The 26,113-nt window shown below is 47.6% G+C and overlaps 1 protein-coding gene across 4 annotated transcripts in view; it reads left to right on the top strand.

Annotated features, from left to right (window-relative positions):
• Positions 1 to 11,217: 11,217 nt before the first annotated feature.
• Positions 11,218 to 26,113, top strand: part of NPAS2 (neuronal PAS domain protein 2) — a 190,571-nt gene continuing 175,675 nt past the window's right edge. For 2 of the 4 annotated variants that reach the window (XM_059942249.1, XM_059942245.1), the window contains exon 1: positions 11,756 to 11,853. In XM_059942249.1, coding sequence (XP_059798232.1) covers positions 11,771 to 11,853 — 83 coding nt within the window. In that variant the 5' untranslated portion in view covers positions 11,756 to 11,770. Of the gene's footprint in view, positions 11,285 to 11,755; positions 11,854 to 12,014; positions 12,049 to 26,113 lie in introns of those variants that run through there. The other 2 variants (XM_059942246.1, XM_059942248.1) reach the window with 2 other exon arrangements.

Genomic DNA, 26,113 nt, shown 5'->3' with positions numbered 1-26,113 from the left:
AGGTTTAATTTAAGATGAGACATGTAAGTATGAGGTGCAGCAGGAAAGGCTGTGAATTCTGCATCTGTTGGATGCCATCCTCCCGCTGCCTAAGTTAGGATTCAGGAAGTTTCCTTTGCCAAGTAGGCAAAGGGGGTAGATAAGCCTGGAGTCACCCACCTGGGAGCCATCGGCCTACAGAGTAGACAGGACTCACAGCCATGAGGCCACGTGGTGGATACAGGGGAGATGCAAGTTTGGGGAAGCAGAGCTGTTTCTGTTCCTACATCCAAAATAACCCTAATTGATACAACAACTTGAAGGTACTGGGCTATAAAAATTGAATGTAATAATACATTCAATTATATATATATAAAAAATATATATACACAAAATAAAAATAAAAATATATTAAATACATATATAATAACATGCATGAAATATACATGTATGCTTATAAATATTATTTTTTTATGTACCTGAAAATAATCAATGAGGAAGGAAAAATTCACACCTGGCCAAAGGACTCTCGGATGACTTCTTGATAGCATATGAGCAAGACCTTGGGAAAGAGAAAGAATTTCAGCAGACTACGGAGGGAAAGGCAAAAGCAGAATTTGATGTGGGGATAGTACAAGTCACATATGTGGAATACAGTGTAGGGAGTAATGGAAAATAGACTGGAGAGCTGGGCTGTGGTTGGATTAAGGTGGGTCCTGAGGATGCCAAGGAATGTGGACTTGGTTTGGGGGCCACTGGAAAAGCACCAAAGTTGAGACCAGGTGGTTATAGAGTCAGAGCCATGTGATAGCACGGCCACCAGCAGGGTTTCTCATCATCACTGTGTGGTGGGGAGTTTCAGGCAGTCCTGGGGGAGCAGCAGGGAGATGGGGGGGCAGTCAGGGGGCTCAGGACAGTGGCTGTTTACCAACGAGCACAGACATATTTTAGTACATCCACCACTGGCCTGGTTGTAGCAGTGTCCACTGTCGCGGGCTCTCTAAACCCATACCCCGGGGGCTATGTGTCAATTTCCCCTGAGATGACCTGCTTCCTTAGTTCATGGGTTTCTTTCCAGGCCCTTGGGTTTCATCTTCTTTCATACAACTCTCTTACAAAATCTCCTGCATGGAGTTCAGGGCACGGAGTTTTGAAGCCCTTCCTTAGGTCACGACTGTGTTCCTTTTCTTCCACAGTTCATATTCTGTATTTACTTCTGGCCAGTTAGAATGCTAGTGAGCCCCCCCACTTAGGGCCGAACCACAAAAGAGAGAGACAACGGGCATGGGAAGGAAGAGGGGAGTGAACGAAACACCAGGAGACAAGCATCTATCAGCCTCAGCTATAGAATGACGAGAGCAGACGAGAGAGGAAGCGTTTAGAAGCAGAATTCAGCTTTCAAGCGCAGGTAAGCGGAAGAAAAGTCACATCATTCATAGGACTAGGGCAGTTGGGAGAATGAGCTGGGGTGGGGAGAAAAGGGAAAAGGAGAAAACAAACTGGTTGTAGACAAGTGAAGTGGGAGACATCCAAATGGAAATATCAGCAGGCAGTTGGCAACATGGGAGGAGAGCTGTCCCAGAACGAGAGATAAAGATTTGAAAGGCTTTGGAATAAGAACCACAGGACTGGATTCTCCCAAGAAAGAAGGAAAAGAGCCAGAGGCTGAAGAGAGAGCCGTGGGAGCCTGTTCACTTCTGGGGCAGCAGGAAGACGGGAAGGAAGAAGGAAGGGGGAGGGGCACGGTGGGGAGGAGGAGGTAGGTCAGGACCTTGGTGTGAAAGAGGCAGGGTGCTGCATGAATGGAAGAGGCTTCAAATGGGAAGAGACGGGCAGATATGGTACCCTTGGTGGACTTCTTTCATTTTCCTGTTAACATTCTTCTGCCGACGGAACTCACATCCAGTACAATTAACCCACTTATCGGGTACAACTCAGTGGTTTTTAGTATATTCACAGAGTTATACAGTCATCACCACAATCAATTTTAGAACATTTCATCACCCAAAAACCCCTATACTCTTCATCCATCACATCCCAAACCTAAATGCCCCCAGCAGTAGGCAACTATAATCTACTTTCCATCTCTATAGACTTGCCAGTTTTTGGAGTTTCCTATAAATGAAATCCTCAGTTATTAGTCTTTTTTTTTTAAATAAATTTATTTATTTTATTTATTTATTTTTGGCTGTGTTGGGTCTTTGTTGCCGCGCACAGGCTTTCTCTAGTTGCAGCGAGCAGGGGCTACTCTTTGTTGCGGTGCGTGGGCTTCTCACTGCGGTGGCTTCTCTTGTTGTGGAGCACGGGCTCTAGGCATGCGGGCTTCAGTAGTTGTGGCACGTGGGCTCAGTAGTTGTGGCTCGTGGGCTCTAGAGTGCAGGCTCATTAGATGTGGCACACGGGCTTAGTTGCTCCCCGGCCTGTGGGATCTTCCCGGATCAGGGCTCGAACCCGTGTCCCCTGCATTGGCAGACGGATTCTTAACCACTGCGCCACCAGGGAAAGCCCAAGTTTTAACTTTTTTTTTTTTAAATTTATTTATTCATTTATTTATTTTTGGCTGCGTTGGGTCTTTGTTGCTGAGCGTGGGCTTTCTCTAGTTGTGGTGAGCAGGGGCTACTCTTCGTTGCAGTGCGTGGGCTTCTCATTGTGGTGGCTTCTCTTGTTGCAGGACACAGGCTCTAGGCGCATGGGCTTCAGTAGTTGTGGCACGTGGGCTCAGTAGTTGTGGCTCGCGGGCTCTAGAGCACTGGCTCAGTAGTTGTGGTGCACGAGCTTAGTTGTTCCACGGCAGGTGGGATCTTCCCAGAACAGGTCTCGAACCCGTGTCCCCTGCACTGGCAGGCGGATTCTTAACCACTGTGCCACCAGGGAAGTCCCAAGTTTTTACTTTTGATGAAGTCCAACTTGTCTATTTCCCTGCCTTCAGTTGTTTGTACTTTTGGTATCGTATGTAAGAATCCTTGGACAAATCCAAGGTCATGAAGATTTACCCCTATGTTTTCTTCTAAGAGTTTCATAGTTTTAACTCTTACATGTATGCATTCGATCCATTTCAGGTTAATGTTTTATATAGTGTGAGGTTGGGGTCCAACTTCATTCTTTTGCGTATTGATATCTATTGTCCCAGCACAATTTGTTACAAAAGACTATTCTTTCCCCATTGAATTATCTCAGCATCCTTGTCGAAATCAATTGACCATAATTGTGAGGGTTTATTTCTAAGCTCTCAGTTCTATTTCTTTAATGTTTTATACTTGCCATCCATGCACTATCCTCACATTTTAACTTTTATGTTAATTTAGAGTACAAACGTCTATTTCTTGACTTGTTGGCTTAGGTCAGTATCTTAGACCTTAGACCTTCAGCTCCCTGTGAGTTCAAACAATGCCTACGGAACCCACCTTGTACAGCATAGGTACAGCTTGCTGTGTTTAATAAAGCCCCCTGGGTCATATGCCTTTTAACTTAATATCCCTCCCTGCCAGCTTCACTTTCTCTGAAGACCACAATCAAGCCAACTGGCTCTCAGCACAGCCTGAAGTCACCAGATACTGGCTCAGCTCTGTGCTTTAGACTTGGCTGGACTGGGATCTGATGAAGAGCTGGATGAGAACAACGTGAAAGATGGGATGTAATATTTTCAAGCAGTTCATTTCCGTGGAGCAGGATCGGGGGGGGGGAGGGAGAGAGTGAGGGCAAGAGCAAAGACACGACTAGAAGATACTGAGAGAAAGAGAAGGAATAAAGAAATAGGAAAATAGGGAGAAGAATTGAGGAAAGGGGCTTATTGAATTCTTATCAGTCACCTGGCCAGGTGTGCGCATGGCCAGCAAAAGTGCAGGGTGGTCAAAGCATCAGCTTGGGCAGCAGAAAGACCCCCGTCTCCATCCTGCCTCTGCTCCCTACTGGCACCGTTCCCTGCGCCAGTAACGTAACCCCTCCAGATCCCATTCTGTCATCTGTCAAAGGGGATAATAACAAAACCATCCTCAGAGGGTGACTGTGAAGATTGAATAAATGAATGCCTGCTTGTTCTTAACCCAGGGGCTGGCACAGGAACAGCAATAAACTTAGCTCAAGCCATATCACTGCGGAACAGTCCCCTACCTGCGACATCACCAACTGTCTTCACCAGTAGTTCTCAAATGTTATGTACATTAGAATCTCCTGAAAATCTTCTTGACCCACTTTGCTGGGGCCCATCGCCAGGGTTTCTGATTCAGCAGATCTGGGTGGGACTTGAGAATTTGTATTTCTAACAAGTTCCCAGGTGAAGCTGATGCCATTGGCCCGAGGAACACACTTTGAGAACCACTGGTCTGAATCATTCAGGGCCAAGAAAACAAAATGCCACCCACTGGCATCTCAAATTCGCAAGTGAAAACTCTTTAAAGAAAAGCCCTAGTACTCAGTCAGTCCCAGACATAGACACTTTGCCCCATCTGAACCTCGCTAGTATCATAGAAAGGAAAAGTGGCTTTAATTAGAAACTTCTGGAATGCAAAAATACAGTCAAGCCCCGTTGCCATGATGAAAGCATCTTTCATTTCAGGGCAATCCCTCCTTTGCCTTGAAAGGAAGAAATCTAGAGAGACATGCAATAGCACATGTTAAAAACATTGAATGAGGTTGTCTTTATTAGAGAATCATGTTCACTGTCAGTGCAAGTGTTAGAACCAAGCCACTGAGAAAAGCTCTTTCTCACCAAAACCTTGTAACAAAGCTTACTGAGAAAATAATGCTTGTCCATACAGGAAATGCATCTCTTCTGCCTACTTAGGAGGGGTTATAAATAGCTCCTTGGAGAACATTTTTCTATCATTAGCTGTTCACTTCAAGTGAACTGTGTGTAATGAATCTTGGATCACTAAATGTTGTTCCTGGGCAAAGTACATGGTAGATTATGCGTCTGTTAGTATAGAAACTTAACTATTCGAACAGCATTGCTCCCAAGTCAGAGAATTTTAAAATGAGACAGAAATGGAAACCACTCTGAGAAACGAGCTGAAAATGCCCATTTTAAACAGACACACGTAAATACATTAACTGACCTCTTCTTAGTTGAGTTCAATGGGACACGAGCTGAGAACAGCAAAAGACAACAGCCACTTGTGTGTCAGCACAGCTGTCTTTCTGCCCTGCGTTTCAAGGGTGCTTCTTGTGCAGGTTGGAAAAGCGCATGTCTCTGCAGCTGGCCGGTCCCTTCGTGAATGCAGGCTAGGAGCAAATGCCTTACAGAGTGGCAGTGATTTCTTCTACACTGTATGTGCTTTAGCTCTGACTCCACAATTGCTTCTGAAATCTGCTCAGCTAATCGCAGGAGCTGAGAGACACCCCATCCTCCTGGCACCTTTACAGCCCACCCACGTTTGCACCCCAAGGACCTTCCTTCCTCCATCTCTTGGCACCCTGTACGCAAAAGACTTTTCCTCCATTCAATTTTCTGCATGCTTTGAAGCCACTGTTCCTTCCGTATTTCACAGTCTCACCACTTCCTACAGGCTGTGAAAGGTGGGGTTGCTTAAATATTTCCTGGGAGCAAATCTGAGCTGAGCACCTCCCCAAGCAAACAATCTAGTTCCAGTGAGAAAGGCTATATCCCCGGCCACTGCCTTAACCAGAAGGATGACCAGAGGTAACAGCTGAGCAAGGCGTCCTCCTTGGGCTGGCCCACCCTGGTCCCACTCTCGTGGGCCAAGAGAGGAAAGCTTGACTGTCACCCAAACTTTCCCTGTCACGGGAGGAATTTGCTTCCTTTCCCAACCTGTGACGCAGAGCCGGTTTGAAGATCACAGATGTTGACAAAAGGACACTCCCATCCAGGCCATCACCAAAGTCCAAACAGTGCCCTTGGCAAGATGCTGATATGCCAATAACACACGTATCGACCCAGTGATTTTATTTCCTTCTGTGGTTTATCAGGACTAAGTGTTGCTCTTTTGCCAACCCCAAGCCTTCATCCTGGAATTCTATTTCAAGTGCTTGGAAGAGAGCTGATTCAAGAATGGAGTAAAGATATTAATAGCTGATGTATTGAGAGGAGAACAAGAGAAAACAGAGGCAAGAAATGTGCATCCACAGAGCAGCACATGCCTGCTTTGGCGCTAGTTCATTATCCAGAAAGATCTCATGGCGAGTGAATGATGCCATGAATATCTTTGTGTTGGCATCTGACACAGCTGAGTGCTGGATCAGGTGGGAGGGAAGGAGCACAGGAGCAGTGGTCTTCAAGCAAAGATCAAACCTTGGTCTGCCACACATCTGCCAAGAGACTGAAGGTACCTTGAGCCTAAGTCAGATTCCTTATCTGTCACCTGGAAATCCTAAATCACTTTTCTTCAGGGACTTCTGAAGATGAAATGAGGTCACGTAAATACCTGGCATGGAAGTATAAGACAAATATTACCTGTTATTACTGAAAGCATTACTTACTAAAATATCACTTTAAAAACCCTCTTATCCAGACAACAGAATATTATTCTGTGCTAAAAAGAAATGAGCTCTATGAAAAGACATGGTGAAAACATAAATGCATTTTAATAAGTGAAAGAAGCCAATCTGAAAAGCTAGATACTGTGTGATTCCAATTATATGACATTCTGGAAAAGGCAAAATTATGGAGACAGTAAAAAATCAGGGATTGCCAGGGTTTAGTGGAGAGGGCAGGATGATAGGTGGAGCACAGAGGATTTTTAGGGCAGTGAAAATACTCTTGTACGATACGATAACGGCAGATGCAAGTCATTATACTTTTATCCAAACCTATTGAAGTATAACCCCAAGAGTCAACCCTAATGGAAACTAGAAATCTGGGTGATACTGATGTGTCAGTGGAGGTTCATGGACGGTAACAGACGTACCACTCTGGTGGGGCAGGGGTCAGGGAGTATATGGGAACTCAGTACTTTCTGATCAATTTGGTGCTCACCTAAAACTGCTCTAAAATTAAAGACTTTTTTTTTTTAAAAATTCTCTTAGAAGAGAAATAAATGGGACCTAAAATCAAACTTTATTAGAGAAAAGGTACATGAAGGGACTTCCTCAGGTGGCTTAACTATAAGGAAAGATGATTCTCAAGTGCCTATATTGTCAATAGTCTTGCCACCTCGTTTTCCGGTGTGTGTGTGTGTGTGTGTGTGTGTGTGTGTGTGTGTGTCCTCAGAAGCACTGCAATTAACTAGTGGGGATTAGCTCAGGCTTTAAGGCTTTGTCACCTCCAGACTCCACCAGCCCAGATTTCTCCCTGGGCCCTCCATGCCAGCTTTGTAAGGGAATCTTACTTCATTCTTTGGTTTGCCAGCCACATGATCTGTCGGGCACCAATGCCAAGTCCAGTCCTCACTCTCCCAGGCGAGCTACACAAGGCCTTGATTCTCTCCTGGTAGCATCCTCAGGCCCAGCCTGCTGCAGTGACCAAATCCCTATCCCGTACTTTTCTCTCGCTATGAAGCTCCTGCAGAACCAAGGCATTCAAATTCAAACCTCGGTATTTCAAATGCACGTGGACATTCTTGAATCTTTCTTCTCTCTTGGTGCTCATCAGCCCTGGCCTCTGAGTATTCAGTCTCCAGTTATGGGCTCTGAGGTCTCTTCTTCATCCTTATTCTAACCCAACTTTCCCTTCTGCCTCAATTGCAACAATTTTCTTCCCTAGCATGATGTTATTCTACTTAATGATGCATAGAATTGTGGTTTGTTTTTTTTTTTCTTTTAAAGCAAAAACCGCTACTCAGAGGTAAGACTCCATAAAAGGACTTCTGGGCATTCGTACAAAAAAAAAAAAAAAGAAGAAGAAGAAGGCTCTTCTATCTTAAAATTAGTTAAAAAAATGAGATGATGTCATCCAGCATAGAACACTGTCCTTGCTGTTTCTCCTGAAGTGTGTGTTTAACTTACCAACTATACATGCCTAATATGGGTCCCCTGAGCTAGTGCTGTAGTTCTTGTAACCATCCACACATTCTCACCTGTGTGTAGCACTATATATGGACACTTCTACTGTACATATTTTGAGAATTTAATTGGCTAAATATTTTTAATTAGGATATGCCACAACTTCTATGAGGGAAAAGAATATCCGATTAGACTGAAAAAACTTTCAATTGTTTCTCTGCTCTCTTCATAGATTGACATAACCAACTAGAGTAAAACAATTTGATCCTCCCCTCCATAAATATTCACTTTTTGAAAAATAGCTGGGGTTCCTGGACATATCACTGCACCAATCAATAAAGACATGTTCTTTTAAAGGACGAACCACGTGAAACTTCAGAATTTCCCCAAATTGGCAATGCAGTTTTGAGATTGTTCCTTTGTTCCATGCTGTACATTTTGAGTAATGCACAGATTGTGATCCGATGAGACTTTGTTATCTGGTCGATGAAAAATTCTAGCAGCAATGTCACCTCCTCCAGGAAGCCCATCCTGATTCTTCTGGCTTCATCTTTATCCCTGCCTTTACATTGTAAACCCTTCTTGTACAGACATAAACTGTTATCAAATTTCCCTCCATCCCTCACAGGCCAAGCCCAGCCTGATTCATGACAAGCCTTCAACAAATGCCAATAAAAGGAACTGAACTGCCAAATGCAAAGAATGAACAGGAGGTAAACTTCCCTCTTTGACTCTTGTCTACATTTGGGGAAAGGGCATGATGTGCTCTGGTCCTGACTGGGTTCTCTGCTGCAGACTCCACTCCCCTTTATGGTCAGACAGGTGTCCTACCCCAGTGGAATTAACATTAGGAGATGGGATGGCGTCTGGAATAAGTACAACTACGTATACAACATCTCCATGATCAAAAGGCAGGAACCACACATTTAATAGGATATCCTACCAGGCAACAGGTAAAAACAGACCATAGCAAAAATATGTGTTGCACTGTGGAATTACTTGCTGTGTTATTTCTGTAGGCCATTTGTTTCCTAAAAGATCGTTTAATGATTGTTCAACTAGTTCCCAAAAGGGAGGAGGAGGGAGCTGGAATCGTTTTCAAAGCAAGAAAGGAAGGGAGGTGGCTTTAAGTTCTGCATTAAATCCGGTTAAAGGCACACAACTTTATCCTTTAGTAGATATTAGTCATGGCACGCTTTAAGGGCAGGGCAAAACGTACTTGCCCGAAGTAAAGGGAGGGGGTAAAAGAACAAAGCAAAATAAAGTTTAAAAATGTTCTCCTTTTGGAAAGGGAGGTATTTCAAGACCACAACGTGCCACATGCGTCCTCCTCCTTCTTGAAAAGCCCTCCAAGTCAGAAGCAAGCCTGAGAATAACAGCTTCTCAGGATGCGCAAAGCTCCTGCAGCTGATTATTTTTCAGGAGGAGAATTAGACAAAAATAATACAAGAGGGAAATAAAGAGAATGACCTACTTTACAGGGGGGAAAAAGGAGCTCTGTGCGAGCGTTTTGATCTAATTGACAGTGCGGCGCTGCATGCCCAAATAAGGCGTTGTGGGTCGGGTCTGCGCGGTAGAGGGTTTGTCTTGAACTCGAGCGGGGAGAGAATAAAGCCAGGGCCCTGGAACCGAATTGGGGGCCCCGTCTGACGTTCAGAGGAAAGGCCCTAGGAGATTCCTTCTGGCCGCAAAACAGGAGTCTGATGGAAAAGGACCGGTGGGGGCGCTTTCCTCTCCAGGGCTACTTGGAGGAATGTGCGAAGGACCCAGGGACATCCGAAAAAAGGCTGCTGGGCGCAGAGCGCTGCGCCAGGCACTGTACCTCTGTGATGTCTGGGAAGGGGGACCTCCCGGGGGTAGGAGCCCTCGCCCCTCCTTTGGGCTTCTCGCCAGGCGCCTCCACGTGGGGAACGCCGCTGCCGAGGACGGAGTGGGGTCTGCCAGGCTAGGGGAAGCTGGTCACCGTTCTGGGCCTTGGCGGGGCGCGGGGTCTCCCCTTCCCACCCGACTCTGTCTCGGAGCCCAGCAGACTATGGAACAGCAGCTCTTGGCTCCTGGGACTGTTTATGTGCACGTGTCTGTGTTCGGTGAAAGCCTCCCTGTTTCCTCGCGCGCGCCGCTCCAGCTTCTCCTTTTCTTGGATTCTCGCCTGTCTCCTCCCACAGAGGGAAAAAAAAAAAAAAAAAGGTCACGTATGTTTGGAAAAATATGTAGGTCAGTGGAACATTTCCTGCACTGGTGCAAAAGGAGAGGAGGGCAGCGGGGGAGGGGAGGGAGCGGCCGCGTGGAACTCCGGGCGCGCGCTCCTGGCCACGGTCCCCCACCCCTCGGGCCTCTGCTTAGGAGGGCGGCAATGAGCCGGCTCCTTTCCATCCTTGACCCATTTTCCGGACCAGCTACGTTCGCCTTGGAAGAAACAGCGATCATTCCTCCCCAGCAGGCGCCGCGGTCCTCCGCGAACCGCGCTCGCCGGCGTCTCCCCGACCCTCGCCGCCTCTCATTGAGAGAGCGCAGTGGTCGGCGCGCAGAGACGCGCCCGGTGCCCTGGCTGGGGCTCCGCGAGCAGGCCCGCCCCGCGAGGACGGCGTGCAGGGGACCGCGGTGGCGCGCTCGCCCCCCCAGCGCACGGGACAGCGGGGTGGCCGCGGGCAGGGCGAGGGTCGGCACGGGGCAGGGGAGGAAGATTCCCCGCCCCCCCCCCCCACTGACAACTTTGACGGGACCTCAGCCGGCAGCCCCGCATCTGCTGGCCTTCCCTCTGGCCAGTTTCCCTCCAAGCACATCCCCGCCCCCGCCCCGCGCCCAGTCCCGACCCCTCGCCCACCGCCGGACCCGGCCGCGGGTCCCCAGCAGCCCGGCAGAGGCGGTGGCGGCCTCGGGGCGCGGGTGTCTGCGCCGCCCAGGGAAGCTGGGGGGTCCGGGGGTCCATCTGCCCGTACGGCGCGCAGGGTGCGTGGCCCAGGCTGGGTCGCGGCCAAGGCCCGGCGTGCGGCCAGGAGAGACCCGGCCGGCGGCGGCGGCAGCGGGAGCGGAGGGAAGGAGGAGGAGGAGGAGGAGGAGGAGGACCGAGAGGAGGCGGGAGGAGGGAGGGGGAGGAGGAAGAGGCGGCTGCGGCTCTCCCCGCCGGCTCTGCGTGCGGAAGAGTTTGCCGCGCGAGCAGCGGGCCTCCCGCAGGAGCCAAGAGAACCCGCGGCGGCGGCGGCCCGGGAGCCGCGGCCGCGTAGCTCCGAGACCCGCAGCCGCGGCGGCGGCGGCGGCGGCGGCTGCTAGAGCAGCGCCTCCCGCCGCCGCCCGGGAGGAGCTCGCCGCGCCCGCTCGCCGCCTCGGCTCCCAGCGGCGGCGGCGGGAGGCGCGTCTCCCCGGCCCAGTCCGCGCCCGGCCCCGCGGGGCCGCCCCGGCCCGCTCCGAGGTAAGGGCCGCACCCCGGGACGCGGGTGGCCCGGGTGGGAGGACGTGCGCGCGGGGTCGCGGGACTCCGTCACCTGCTCACCGGCGCGGTGGACGCGCGGGGTGCGGAGGGACGCTCGGGCCCGGGGCTGCGCGGCGCGGCGGTCGGGGGTGCGGGGCGGTTGGGTCCCCACCCCCAGTCCCGGGTCCCGCGGCGGGGACATCGCGTCCTGCGGGACCGCAGCGGCGGCCGGGCGGGTGGGCTCCGGGTGCGTCTCGCCAAAGAGGCAGAGGACGAGACACCCCGAACCGCAGGATCTGGGGTGCTCTGAGAGTACCTTGGGGGTGGGCGGAGGCCGTGCCCGGGTAGCAGCCTCGAGGGTCGCCCATTGGCCTCCCCGAGCCCCACCGCGCGCCCCGCCCCGGAGCGTGGGGCGCCGGGGACCCCCGGAGAGAGTGCCGTGCGCGCCCCGGGCACCACCTAGGTCGGAATTGGTTCCGGGCCGGAATGGGTGCCGAGCCTGCCCCCCGGACGCCGGGAGAGCGCGTGTCCCGGCCCCTCGCGCCGCCGTGCTACCCGGAGCTCCTCAGGTTGGATGCCAGGGTGTTTTTTTGTTGGGAGGTGCGCCCGCTCCCAGAGCCGAGGAGGGAGGCTTACCTTTGACCTTTCCGTAGAGCGCCGCGGGGTCGGAAACGGGGGCGGAGGGGCGGGGTAGGAACGGGTACCAAGGGGCCAAATTAAAAACCAAGACTTCTCCTCTGCCTGCCCCTCCTTAACTGCTCAAGGTAAGAAAGTTTGTTTTCAGCCCTGTGGTTCATAAATAATTAGTAACCAGTTTTGTTGATGAAGCAAGATGGAAACCTTAAAAATACGTACGCACTTCCAGAAAGTCTAAAAGCTCCCAAGGTTTTATCCGGGAGGCTTTAGTTCGGAAAGTTAAAAGCCCCTGAGTTCAACAGGTGTTCAGAAGGGGTCCGGAAGGGGAGAGCTTGGCGAGTTTCGTCTTTTTAGTACCTGCTCCTTTGATTCATTAAATTGATTGGCCTGTTTCTTTAAGGTAAAATATTGAGTAGTTATTAACTTAATTAGCAGAGACGAACTGGTCATTCTTGATTATTTAGAACCCAAACCTTCTTTTCCTTAATAGAAGGGTTTTCCCCATTTGGACTTTCCAGATAATTAGCTCTAAGGCAGTTCCTGGCAGGGTTCAGCCCTGTCCATCCCTCTGTCTACCGGACAGTAGCTAACTCAGTCCCTGATCAGTGAATTGACCAACTCATTATGACTTGCATTAAAACACAGCAAGTTTTAATTGCTTTTCCTTGGGAGGTGCTAGTTCAAAATTCAAGGGCAAGTAGTAGCTGCGTCTTTCTGCCCAGAAGATTTCTTGAAGGAGAAGTTTGCCAAAAATAACCCCCAAATGTATTTTAAAATAACTCCCCAATACATATGATGTTTAAATGAGCTATTCAGGCTTGGGCCACTATTTTGCAAAAGCAAAAAAATCTGTTTGCACAGGTAAACCAAGACCGATAGAAGTATTGGCATTTCTCAGCAGTCTACCTAAAGATTTAGTTAAAAATAAAGTGTGCACCGTAAAGGTTTTCAATAATTGTCTTACATCTCACAGAGAGATGTGGAGTGTGGATTAGAAGAATTGTAAATATGCTGTTTTTAGCCATTTTCTTCTTGGAAATCGATGCCTCTATTTATTTGCTGATCTGTCCCACTGTAGCAAGACGTAGAATCAGTTTTATTCTCACTGGTCCCCATAGTGACTCCCATGGAGGCCAGAGAAGGGAATATATTCCAGAGGAAATATGTTATTAATAAAACGTTACCCCCCAAAGAGTTAAACATGCCAAGAAAAGAACCAAGTGAGGCTTCACTAATTAGTGTGATGAAAAAAATTCCCTGATTGGAGAAGCGAGTGTTCAGATGGTGACTCAAGAATTCATCTTTCTGTAGAAAATGACAATTGTTTTTAAGCTCGTTTGATTCTTGTAAGTGTTTGGGCCCCTTTTTACTATTTCTGGCTATTTAATTATGACAATGATTTAAAAAATAGTAAAAATAGTTTAAAATGACGACAGCATCTGATGTGTGTCGTTATGAAGTTGAATTCATCTTATTTTTGGAACAGTCTTTCTTAACTCTTGGTAATCTTTATAGCTGGCTCTTAGCACTGCTACTAGTTTTTAGGTTAAACATTCAAAATTAGTGATTCCTTTCAGATTAAAATAATAATGCATGCATATACTCTTTATATCACCACCTTTATAGTAATTTTTCATGTTTGGCTTTTGAACCTTAAGCCTCCAGGGGGCTAAGTCCTGTTTCTTAATTTTTAAAACAAGTATGTATTTTATTCTTTCCGTGAGAAGTCAGTTTTTCCATGGTGATCCAGGCACCGACTGTCCCATGCTGATGCCATGCACAGGGTATCATCTCTTTCCCAAGAGAGGTCAGATTATGGGGTGTTGAAAATAGCCCAGTGACACCGTATTCTTGGCTTCCTTACAGCAACAGTGTAATTGGCTGCATCAAAGAAGCCTCTAATTGAGTTTTGCATTTAAATAGTGGAAATGATATGCATTATTTGCTTACAGAAATATTTGACTAGCATGTTCCTGATCTTCATTCTATGTGTAGCAAAGATAGGAGGTCAGGGACTGCCACATTCATACTCCCCCCAGCATCTCATCCCTCGGAGGCCTTGTTCATCATCAGTGCTCAGTAATAAGTAGGTGTAGGAAATGAGCTGACTTGTCGATGACAGTTATCCAAAGGGTAGAAATTGCTGAATGCTAATGGGGTACTCAACTCTGAGTAATTCTAGTTTAAATCTGAAGATGATTAATAGCACCTTAGAGCACTAAATAAACACTTACTAAATGTGAACATATTTAAAGGGGGAATTTTTTTTTAATGCAGTCTTTATCTAAGGCGTGACTGTTTCTCGCTGAATTCTTTGAGGTTGGGGACCACTTGGCATTTTAAGCAAAGTAATCTCTTGGGTAAAGTTCCCCCAGAGATCACTTGAATTTTTGTGGGTCATAAGACAATGTGTGGTTTCCGTATGATGACTTGGAATAGAAACGAAAGTTTATCTTCTACGTTGGTGTGAAAAAACAAACAAACAAAGGTATATTAAAAAAAAGTGGAGGGTGCAGAACATCCCGTGTCAAACTTTATAGCGTGTGGCATTGATTGTCTGGGGACCTTGGGTCTGGGTTGGGACCTGAGATTCTGCATTTCTTACAAGATCCCAGGTGCTCTGGAGGCTGTGACACACTAGAAGTTTCTGGAATATTCTTAATTCAGTTCAGCCTGTGTTGACCAAGCATCTATTGCGTAGTAGGCCCAGGTGACAGGGAAAGAAAGCACATGGGTCTTCCCTGCCCTCAAGGAGCTAAGATGAGGAAGGGAGATTCTTTCTAGACTGAAATGAGGCCCTGGAACACCACTCTTCAGTGGTGTGGCCAGAGAGGGACCGAGGAAAGGGGGTTTTTCTGGTAGGGCTCTCACATTGGTCATCCTTGATCTCTAGTCTTCTTTAAATGGAAAGCTCTGTGACTCGCCAGGAAATAAAATGCAGATACTGAAATCAGACAGACCTGGGGTAGCCTCCCTGCTCAGCTACTGTGTGACTTGGGGCACCTTTTTTTAACCTCCCTGAGCCTCAGTGTCCTGGTCAGAAAAATAATGGGAATCATGCTTACCTCGTCAAGTTGGTAGGATGACCAGTGAAGGACACATGTAAGGCATAACAAAAGGGATTGCTTTTATTACTGCTGATGGCTGCGAGGCAAGGAGGAAGAAGAGGTTCCTAAAAATATTTTTGTGTGTAGTTCACCAATTAGAGATTCCATTTGGTTAATCAACAAACCCAAGGTCGGCAGTAGAGAACCCCGCCTGGGGATGGAGGGCGGGCAGCTGTGCAAGTTAATGGGATGCAAAATGGAATGATGGGAAGCACCCACATCTCCACTCTTCTGCAGGGCCCTGGCTTCTGGTGAGCCTTGGTGATACTCTTCTAGCAATATATTTACCTGAGGCTGTTCCTGGTACTCACCCTGTAGGTTCTGTTGATCAAGACCGACTGGTGTTTGTGGCAATCAGGCACGCCTTAAAAATATGTTTTGGAGGGAAGGGCATTGGTGTGTCCCTGACCAGGCCCTTTTAAGGGTCAGAGCCATCCATCAGCCCTCTTCAGTTTAATCTGAGTTCCCTGAAGGCAGTGCGGGGTGGGTGGGAATTCACCACCCAGCGCTTTATACTTCATGGTCTGAGGTGATAGCTTCCTCCTGACGTCTGGGGAAGATGGATGTTCCACGGTAGCGGTCTCCTTCACCCTGATTTTAGGAGGGGTAATCTGGGTAGCCCTCTAAATACTTCAGCCCACGTTGCTCTTACAGGTATGTTTGAGAGGTCCACTTATTATTTGCAAAGGAGATTTCTCTGTTCCCACTCCTAACTCCATGCCCTGCCCAAATAAACCTTGAAAACCAAGTGCAAGAGAATGGCAACGGCCTGTGTGACCCTGTGATATGTGTGAGGGAAGGACAAGTAGAGCAGTGATTGGAGCCAAAGCAGACCTGGGGGGAGGGGATATGGTAACAAGGGAGGGAAGGCGGGGCAAGGAGCATCTGAACACTTAAAATGAAGATCACAGCAGAGGTAGGGCCAGAGGGTAGGAGGTGGGACCCAGGGCCCTGACTTTATGCATTTCGTTACTTTGCTGAAGGCCGTGGAGGGTTATGTCCCAGGTCCCTGAAAATCGTCTGGGCTTCCAGTGGACACAAGCCCTCCTAAAGGAAGGCAGGTGACAGAGCCGAGCTGCACGATATTTCCAGCCTCTTCTGAACCCAAAGTGGCGCTGTGCAATGTCTTGAGGGATATCTGGGCCCCTTTGAAAGTCAAAATACTGAGAACTGGAGAACATTGTAAAAGTTATTTTTCTGTTATAAAAGTATACTTAATTTTTGGCAAATGTAGAAAAGACTGAAGAAAATGAAGATTACCCACAATCTCGAGGTGTGTTTCCCTTCAGTCTTTTTTCTATGCATTAAAATTATTTTTTTTAATGTTAGATTTTTAAAAATAATATAATCTTTTAAAATTTTCAAGTAATCCACAACCACTTCTTAGTAAAAAGAAAAAGATCCGCTTTGCTGTCTGGCCCTACCTAATCATCACCCTCTTTTTTCCGCCGGGTAGAAACCTGATTTTGCTCAGGAGTCAATCCTAGTCCACATGTCTCAGGGGTAAATCCTGATTGGCTGAGCAACCATGGGGCGGGGCCTGTTGTCCTCGCCAGTGATAGGCTCGAGGTGAGCAGATGGCCCTCATCCTGGCCAATCAAACATGAGGGTGGGTTACTGGGGGGACTTCCCTGACTCTTAAAAAGAGGCGCGGGAGGAAGCGGCAGCTTTTCTTCTTATGGACACAATGCCTGTAAGTGGGGCAGCCGTCAGCCACCAGAGCAGGCTGGGCCAGGTCCCAACTGACCTGCAGAAGAATGCAAAGGTGAAGAATGGGGCCTCCACAGTGCCCTCGACCTTCCGAATTACCCAAGAGGAGTCTCTGATTTAGGACGTTTGGGACCTGAAGCCTTCCTGACCCCTTAAAGCAGGTCGAGTTGGGTGTTTTGTTAGTTGTAGCCAAAAGCATCCTAACTGACGCATCCCACAGCTCTCCACCCCTCTCAGGAGGTGATTGCTGTTAGCCATGTGGGTATAACCTACTAGTCATTTTCACTGCATTTACGTATATACCCATACATGTACATTTTCTTTCTAAACCAACAGAGCTAATTCTATGCGTTTTATTTAGTGACTTTTTTTGTGTGTGGCATGAGGTGTTTTTTTTGGTCATTTCTTATATCTATTCTTTTTAAAGGTTACATAGTAATATTCAAAAGTATGGCTGACACATAATTCATTTAACCCATTCCCTACTGTTAAACATTTATTGTGCTTTGTTTCCACTTCTTGACTATTGCAAACATTGCTTGTATTAACTTCCTGATCTGTATAGCTTCAGGTACATTTCAGATTTTTCTCAGGGATTACCAGTGGAGGATTCCTGGGTAAAGGGGCACGCCTCTTTGAAAGATTGATAGATGCTGCTAGGTATATGAGTAACACAGTATGGAAGGGTGTTGTGTCTCCATGTCTTAACCAAACTCCAATTCATTGAATATTCCGGGTAAACATGATTTTAATGGCTGTGTAATAGGCCACGATAATTGTTTTTGGAGTGTTTCAGTGGTTTGTGAGGACACACAAGAGAATATTTGAAATGGAGGCTCTCCATGAAAACTAACTAGACATGATCAACCTTGCAGTAATCTCCAAAGAGTCCTGAAGTGGTGTTAGGAGACACACCCCTCCAGTGATCTGTTTCCAAGGAAACTTGGAGGAGACAGCCTTCCACACCCTCCTCAATCCAGTCAGACAGTGGGCTGCCCAAGCGTTTCTAAGAAGCTTTGTTGTTTCTGGGATCCACAGTTTTTACTCTGACAGACGTTCTATCTCTGAATATACAGGAGTCATTTAAACAAAGACTTCGTGCATTTCGTGAAGCAGAGCGGAAATATGAGTTTGCTGTATGAAATTTTCCAATTCTGCAAGAGAAGACAGGAAAGCAAATGGGATGGATGAAACACATAAAACATGTTAATCACATTTTTTCGCCTTAATTCAGAGAAGAAAATCTGATGTTTCGGGGAAGTTCCCAGGGACAGGGTAATTCCATTTCGAGTCTGGTGCCTAATCGTTGATCCTCACTAATAGCCCATTTCAGTGAAATTCAGATTTATCTTTAGTGCTATCTACAGAATACCAGTATTATTTCAATTTCAGAACTAGAAGGCTTCAATTTTTCCTCTGTTTCGTTTTGCAAGGTTAAGGCCTATTTAGAAATAGGCAGCATGGGACTTCCCTGGTGGCACAGTGGTTGGGAGTCCGCCTGCCAATGCAGGGACGCGGGTTCAATCCCTGGTCCTGGAGGATCCACGTGCCATGGAGCAACCAAGCCCGTGAGCCACAACTACTGAACAGGCGCTCTAGAGCCTGTGAGCCACAACTACTGAGCCCACGTGCCACAATTACTGAAGCCCATGCGCCTAGAGCCCGTGCTCCGCAACAAGAGAAGCCACCACAGTGAGAAGCCCACGCACCGCAACGAAGAGTAGCCCCCACTCGCCGCAACTGGAGAAAGCCCACGTGCAGCAATGAAGACCCAACGCAGCCAAAAAATTAATTAATTAATTAAAAAAAAACTGTATGCCCTTTTAAAAAAAAAGAAAGAAATAGGCAGCATGATAGGTGTACACATCGCAGTGTGAATAGTCAGCCTGCATGTTGTCAGAGTGGGGGAAGGGTTAGACGTTGCCTCGCAGCCTGAGAAGTTTTTGGGAGGAGGTGGGTTGGAGTGAGACAGGGAAGAGCCCATCCGGCTGCTGAGTTGATCCAACAAATCATGGATTTTCCACATCAACACTCCCATTTGTACCATCTACAAAAGACATGGCCTGAGGGGAAGGGTCCAGGGGAGGGATAGATTGGGAGTTTGAGATTGACATGTACACATTACTATATATAAAATACATAACCAACAAGAAACTCTGTTCAATATTCTATAATAACCTAAATGAGAAAAGAACTTGAAAAAGAGTAGATACATGGGGACTTCCCTGGCAGTCCAGTGGTTAAGACTCTGTGCTACCACTGCAGGGGCATGGGTTCAATCCCTGGTCAGGGAACTAGGATCCTGCATGCCAAGCTCCGAAAAAAAAGAAAAAACAAAGAATAGCTACATGTATATGTATAACTGAATCACTTTGCTGTATGCTCGAAACTAACACAACATTGTTAATCAACTCTACTCCAATATGAAATTTGGAGTATAGTTGGCTTCGGGCTTCTCACTGCGGTGGCTTCTCTTGTTGCAGGAAAAAAAAAGAAAACTAAAAAAAAAAAAAGAGAATTCCTCAAAAAAAAAAAAAAAAGAAAAGGAATTAACAAATCAAAAAAAAAGACCTGGCCCCTGGTGTCATCATCATTTACTACATAAGATGCCTGTTTCCCTGGAGATCATGTTCTACTAAAACTATGAAAACAATTTAAAACCCCCAGTGTTGGTGTGTGTTTGTGGTGGGGTGGAATGTTGCCAAGAACGAATTGTTGTGTCGCTCTGGACTATCAGTTCCTCCAGAGACCCAAAGCAGAGATTACTCTTGACCTCACCAAGGCTTTCTTCCCCTTTACGTTGATTGTCAGAGAGAGAAACTCATTCACAGCAAATTTGCACGGGGGTTTTGTCGAGGTTTTACTATCTCTCCAGCTAGAGAACTTTCTTCTATTTCCGATCCTGTGTAGCCCTTGGCTGATAATAATCACTTGGATTCATGGCTCAAGACGAACTGATTTCATTTGAGGTAAGAGAGCTTCTGATTTTCAAGCCACTTCTGGGACTTCCCCTCAGTGTGTCCACTCCAGCCTCTGCCTCTCAGCTCTCGACACTGAGGGCGCGAGGCGGCCTCGTTCTGCCTGGTCCTGGGATCCTGGAAGCACTTGTCACGCGCCACAGTCCCTCTTTGGGAGTCTGTCACTCACCTCCACACACCAGGTTTACCAGCATGGGGTGGCAGCTCAGAAAAAACCTCCGCCCTGTGACTGTCACCTTTACTTTCATTGGCTCTGGAAAGGCTCCACTTTTGGAGGCTGTGTCCAGGGGAAGCACAAGACCCCTCGATTTTAGAGTTAAATGAAGGTGGCCTTGATGAGCACAGACCCCCTCCCCTGCATCTCACATCCCAGCCCTGACTTCTCCACTAGCTCAGGTTTGCGCTTTCACCTTCTTGGCCGCCACTCACCCCTCAGCAGGCTGACGCTTAGTTCTCAGGGCTCTGAGTCCTTCCCTTGCTCTCAGGTGAGTAACAGGACGCTTCCGGGCAGGGCTGCAGCCATGACTCTCTAACAGTTCGCTTTGGACCCGGCGTCCCAGATCGTTGCCCTGGTCCACATGTGTGTGCGTCATTCTTGTGCCCGAGCCTGGGCTCAGGCTGGTCTGCGAGCCCCCTGCACGCCACACCTCGTGCAGGGCCGGCAGGTAGGCGATCGCAGGGCTCAGTGGAAGAAACGAGAGGAGACCGTGCACGTTGGGTTCCCAGCTGCCAAACAGCAGGTGTCATCCGCTCAGCAGTGTCCAAGGAAGCTCAGCAGCGCCCGGCTTCCTGCACGGGGGCCGCTGGCAGCTCCGGTCCCCTCCCCACCTGGGGGCAGCTCATCACTCATCTTCATCCTGGGTGTCCAAGCACTTCCTTGGGAGGTTCCCCCGGCTGGATCTGCCCTGGCAGGTCCTCAACCAGTGCCTCTACCTTGGCTGCCCAGTGCCAGGCCGCCATCCCGGGTGCTCTGAGAAGACACCCACGTCTGGGCAGTGAGACAGCCGCCCAGCTTGTGCCCATTTATCTGGACCTGTGCCGTCGGGTCCATATGGAGTTACTGGGTGGGAGTGGCCTGATTCCCCCCTCTCTTACCTCCCCCGGCCTCGACTGGTGGCGTTCTCCAAGCACGCAGGAGAAGCTGCAGCTGACCAGCTCCAGAGGCTGGGATGGCCCCTTCCTGCAAAGACCTGGGAACTTGTGGGGCGTGCCTGTATTTTAAAAAGAAGAATAGTTCCCTCTGCGTTCCCAGTTTCTCCAAAACTGTGCTGTGTTTGCAGCGGTCAGCTGTTCAGAGTGGCCAGCTGTCTAACCTCTGCTTTATGGAGCAAACCCTGGTTTCCGTCGTGCCACGTGTCTTAAGTTCTTGTCTCTGTTAAGCAGCAGGGTCTCATCCCTCAGGCTGTGGGGTGGCGTCATTAGGAGGAACTCACTTGAGGCTGTGTTTGTATTTTCTAACATCTCAGGTTGGCAGCTCCTGTATGTATATTGCAACCTGTTTATATGAGATACTTGTAAAAGCCTGCAGCCGTTTTCTCCCATGTGGCGGCATTGACCTATGACCTGATTTTAAATCACAGCATGGGGTGGCCATCGCCGTACAGGTTAGCAGCATTTTTTTCTTTTTTTATTGAAATATAGTTGATTTACAATGTCGTATTAGTTTCTGGTGTACAGTGGAGTGATTCAGTTATACATATATATACATTCTTGTTCATATCCTTTTCCATTATGGTTTATCAGAGGATATTGAATAGAGTTCTCTGTGCTCTACAGTAGGACCTTGTTGTTTATCCATGCTCTGTATACTAGTTCGCATCTACTAATCCCAAACTCCCAATCCATCCTTCCACCATCTCCCTCCCCGCCTTGACAACCACAGGTCTGTTCTCTATGTCTCTGAGTCTCTTTCTGTTTCACAGATAAGTTCATTTGTGTCCTATTTTAGATTCCACGTATAAGTGATATCATATGATATTTGTCTTTCTCTGTCTGACTTACTTCGCTTAGTATGATCATCTCTAGGTCCGTCCATGTAGCTGCAAATGGCATTGTTTCAGTGTTTTTTATGGTGAGTCAGCAGCATTTGACAATGACTTAGTGATGACAGCTTGTGGCCCGCAGCAGAAAGCCCTGACACCCTGACACGGTCGCTGTGGCCAAGTGACCTCGGCAAGTCACATACACACTCAGTCTCTTCATCTTAACAGGCAGGTATTGATACTGATGGGGGAAAACCAAGAAGAGAGAATGTTTGTGAAAGAGTTCCATAAAACTGAAAAGTTGTAGTACTCTTCTTATTACTTGCTGTTGTGACCAGCTCGTCATTCAAGCTCCTCCACACCCAGCTGGGTAAATGCCAGCCCCAAGGTGACTTCTTTTTGAATGAAGCACTTGGTTTTCTTTCACACAAGGTACATGCTAGCAATTAAAAACACAATATAGGCCAGTGTTCTCTTGAAAGCTAACGTCATGGGAAAAAGTGAAATCCTTCAACTATAGAAGCCAAACACTTGGAACATCTTGGCAGTGGCTTGGGCTTGCAGTTTGCTTTCGAAAGCTTTTGCCATTTATAAGAACAAAGTAGCCTGAAAACATTTGGTGCCTGAAAATTCAAACTAAATCAAATAGACTCAGCATGTTCCCATGAATTCTAAGATTTTATGGGATGTGTGGGGCATTTCCCCATGATAAATGTGATGTGCTATTTCTTGTGACCTTTTGTTTCTTTCTAAAGAGGGTTGGCCTGTGGAATTGGGACTCAGCTCTGACCACCCTGGAAGAATGCTGTGACTTTCCTCCTGTGTCAGAATTCCTTACAGAGCAAGGATCTCCTGATTTTCAGTGGAACCAGGAGTTTAGTCTTTGGACTGGACACACACAAATACGCCGATTCTGGTTAATAAGTTGGTTTTCATTGTGGAGGACTGTGTGGAGGTTCCTTAAAAAACTAAAAATAGAGCTACCATATGATCCAGCAATCCCACTCCTGGGCATATATCCAGAGAAAACCATAATTCAAAAAGACACATGCACCCCAATGTTCATAGCAACACTATTTACAATAGCCAGGACATGGAAGCAACCTAAATGTCCATTAACAGATGAATGGATAAAGAAGATGTGGTATATATATATATATATATATATACATACACACACACACACACACACACACACACACACACACACAATTGAATATTACTCTGCCATTAAATAGAATGAAATAATGCCATTTGCAGCAACATGGATAGACCTAGAGATTATCCTATTGAGTGAAGTAAGTCAGACAGAGAAAGACAAATATATGATATCCCTTATATGTGGAATCTTTTCTTCTTGTAAAAGATTTAATTGTATTTATTTTTGGCTGTGTTGGGTCTTCGTTGCTGTGCGCAGGCTTTCTCTAGTTGTGGCGAGCTGGGGTTACTCTTTGTTGTGGTGCGCTGGCTTCTCATTGCGGTGGCTTCTCTTGTTGCGGAGCATGGGCTCTAGGCACGCAGGCTTCAGTAGTTGTGTGCGGGCTCAGTAGTTGTGGCATGCAGGCTCTAGAGCTCAGGCTCAGTAGTTGTGGTGCACAGGCCTAGTTGCTCTGCGGCATGTGGACTCTTCCCTGACCAGGGATTGAACCCATGTCCCCTGCATTGGCAGGTGGATTCTTATGCACTGTGCCACCAGGGAAGTCCCATGGAATCTTAAAAAATGGTACAAATGAACTTATATTTACAAAACAGAAATAGAGTCATAGATGTAGAAAACAAACTTATGGTTACCAAGGGGGAAAGGGCAGGGGAGGGATAAATTAGGAGATTGGGATTGACATATACACACTACTATATATAAAATAGATAACTAATAAGGACCCACTGTATAGCACAGGGAACTCTACTCAGTACTCTGTAATGACCTATATGGGCAAAGAATCTAAAAGAAAAATGGATATGTGTATATATGTAACTGATTCATTTTGCTGTACACCTGAAACTAACATAACATTGTAAATCACCTATACTCCAATAAAAATTAATTTAAAAAATAAGTTGGCTTTAAGATGAAAGGAAAGGACCTACAACGGACTGAATATTTGTGCCTCCTCCAGAATTCATATGTTGAAACCCTGATCCCAATATGATGGTGTTTGGATGTGGGACTTTGGGAGGTGATTAGGTCATGTGGGTGGGGCTCTCGTGGATGGGATTAGTACCCCTATAAGAAGAGGCCAGAGAGCTCGGTAGCCCTCCTTCCACCATGTGAGGACACAACAAGAAGGCCCCCACCTGCAGGTGGCAAGTGAATCCTAACCAGAACTGACCACGCTGGCATCTTGATCTTGGATGTCCGGCCTCCCGAGCTATGCGAAGTAAATTCTGTCGTCTAAGCCACTCAGTCTCTGGTCATTTGTTATAGCTGCCAGAATGGACTAAGATAGGACCTCAGAGATCATCCAGCGCAAGGTAGCTCACCTTTTCCAGATGAAAATTAGAGGTTCAGAAAGCAAAGGGGCCTCTCCCTGCTCCTGGAGGCCCAGGTCCTGCAGCCAGGCAGACCTGCTGACCCTTCCAGGAGGTTCTGTGCTTCCCCTTTTCCCTGAGACCTGAGGATGTTGCTTCTCAGCTGAAATCCAGCCAATGCAAGGATGAGGCTTTCCCCGGCCTCGGCCAGTACACTCATGCCCGGAAGTACTGGGAGGGGGAATGCCTGCAGCTTGAACGGTCAGCCTCCCCCCAGATCCGTCCTATCTCTCGGAGCACCACGCAATCTGCTCTCCAACGTGACAGTCAGATAAGGGAGTCAGAGTCCCGGGGTTGCTGGGAATGGAGGAACAAGCACACGCAGGACACAGACTGTCCCCTTTCACTTCTGGAACCCACTTGCTCTTGTAGCTGCTGACATCGACTTCCTTCCAGATAAACAGAATAAAAGCACAGAACTCGCTCACTTCCAGGATGAAGGATGAAATGCCTCTTTATTTGAACAACTTCCCAAAGTGCTTCTCACATCTGGGGGGCCGGGGTCCACGGTAGGACTTTCCCACCTGAGCGTCTTTTATGCCTTAACTTTGTCACCTGTGCCGCTTGGGCCTCTCTTTATCATGTTTCCTTAACACATGAGGCAAGGTAAAATATCATCAGGTCTGGGGTCAGGGCTGTGTCCACTGTCACTGTCGCACACATTAGCGCCTTGGACTCGACAGCAGTCTCTGGAGGGAAGCGCTGTTTGATCCCCGTTTTGTGTACAAGACGCCAAGGCTCAGAGAGGTTAAGAGACTATCACAGGGACATTCAGAGCAGGAATTTGAATGTAGCTCTTTAAAGAAGGACCAAAAATAGAACAGCCGGTTTTATTTACTTTTTCTGAAATGCCACTTCTGAGAAGCTAGGATATGTAGAAAACGATTTAAGCATCTTACATGTGACTTTTTTTTTTAAGTGGGTTTTCTTGAGTATGAGGTTATCATGCGGCTGCTGGAGTAGAAAACAACTCCAATCTGGGGTCCGTTTTCAATGCGGCTCTTTGGAGGAGGAGGCCGTGTGCGAGAGGGCACGAAGAGGAAGGCTGGCAGGAAAATCTTTTTTAGGGCAAAATCATTATTCTGTTCCTTGCCATCTTTTAGTAGCTAACCTGCTTTTCAGAATGGTTTCTTTTGCTGTAATAAGGACTCTTAAATCAGGACACTCCTTCCGCCTCTCCTTGTTTTGTCTGGGCTCAGGGACATCTTTCTTTGGTCGAACTCAACATAGAGTCAGCACGAAAAGGTAGGGGCCGCCTGGTACCACATTTGCGAAAACACTTTCACCTGAGTCTCATCATCCTGGACCTAGAAAACCAGCAGCTGCCTTATTGACGCACGAGCCTCCTGGAAGTCACCTGGGTTAACCTGAAGTGTGCCCCTCCACCCCTGACACACACACACACACACACACACACACACACACACACATACACACACACACAGAGGCAGGAACCTCAGCACTCAGCAGATGCCAAAGAAAATAGATGCAGGAAAGGTATTAAAGGCTTTTAAAGGCTCCTCTAAGTCGTTTCCTTTTGATTTGACTCCAGGGGAAGTATCTACAAAGCCGGTCCACTTAACTTATGAAGGGCGGTCCAGAAAACCCCAATCCCATCTCCCTCCACCTTTGGGCAGCTGTAGGCAGAGGGGCTGGGCTCGCCATGTGGGCTGGGTTGGATCAATTCTGTCCTTGCCTGTCCTTCTGTCCCCACCATTTATGGAGACAGAAGCAAAACCCCAACACAAACATCTGTACGATAATTCGGTCTGTCCTAGGATTGGCACACATAGGCACAGGCAAAAGCAAATGTGTTCCAGCCACTTTGCTCAGATTTGTACCACACTCTCTCCAAAGAGGAAGGATTATCCATCCAGCACCTTCTCA

The sequence above is a fragment of the Balaenoptera ricei genome, chromosome 13 (genome assembly GCF_028023285.1).
Source record: "Balaenoptera ricei isolate mBalRic1 chromosome 13, mBalRic1.hap2, whole genome shotgun sequence".
Lineage (NCBI taxonomy): Eukaryota > Metazoa > Chordata > Mammalia > Artiodactyla > Balaenopteridae > Balaenoptera > Balaenoptera ricei.
Note: the sequence above shows the minus strand (reverse complement) of the source record. Positions and strands in the feature narration are given on the sequence as shown.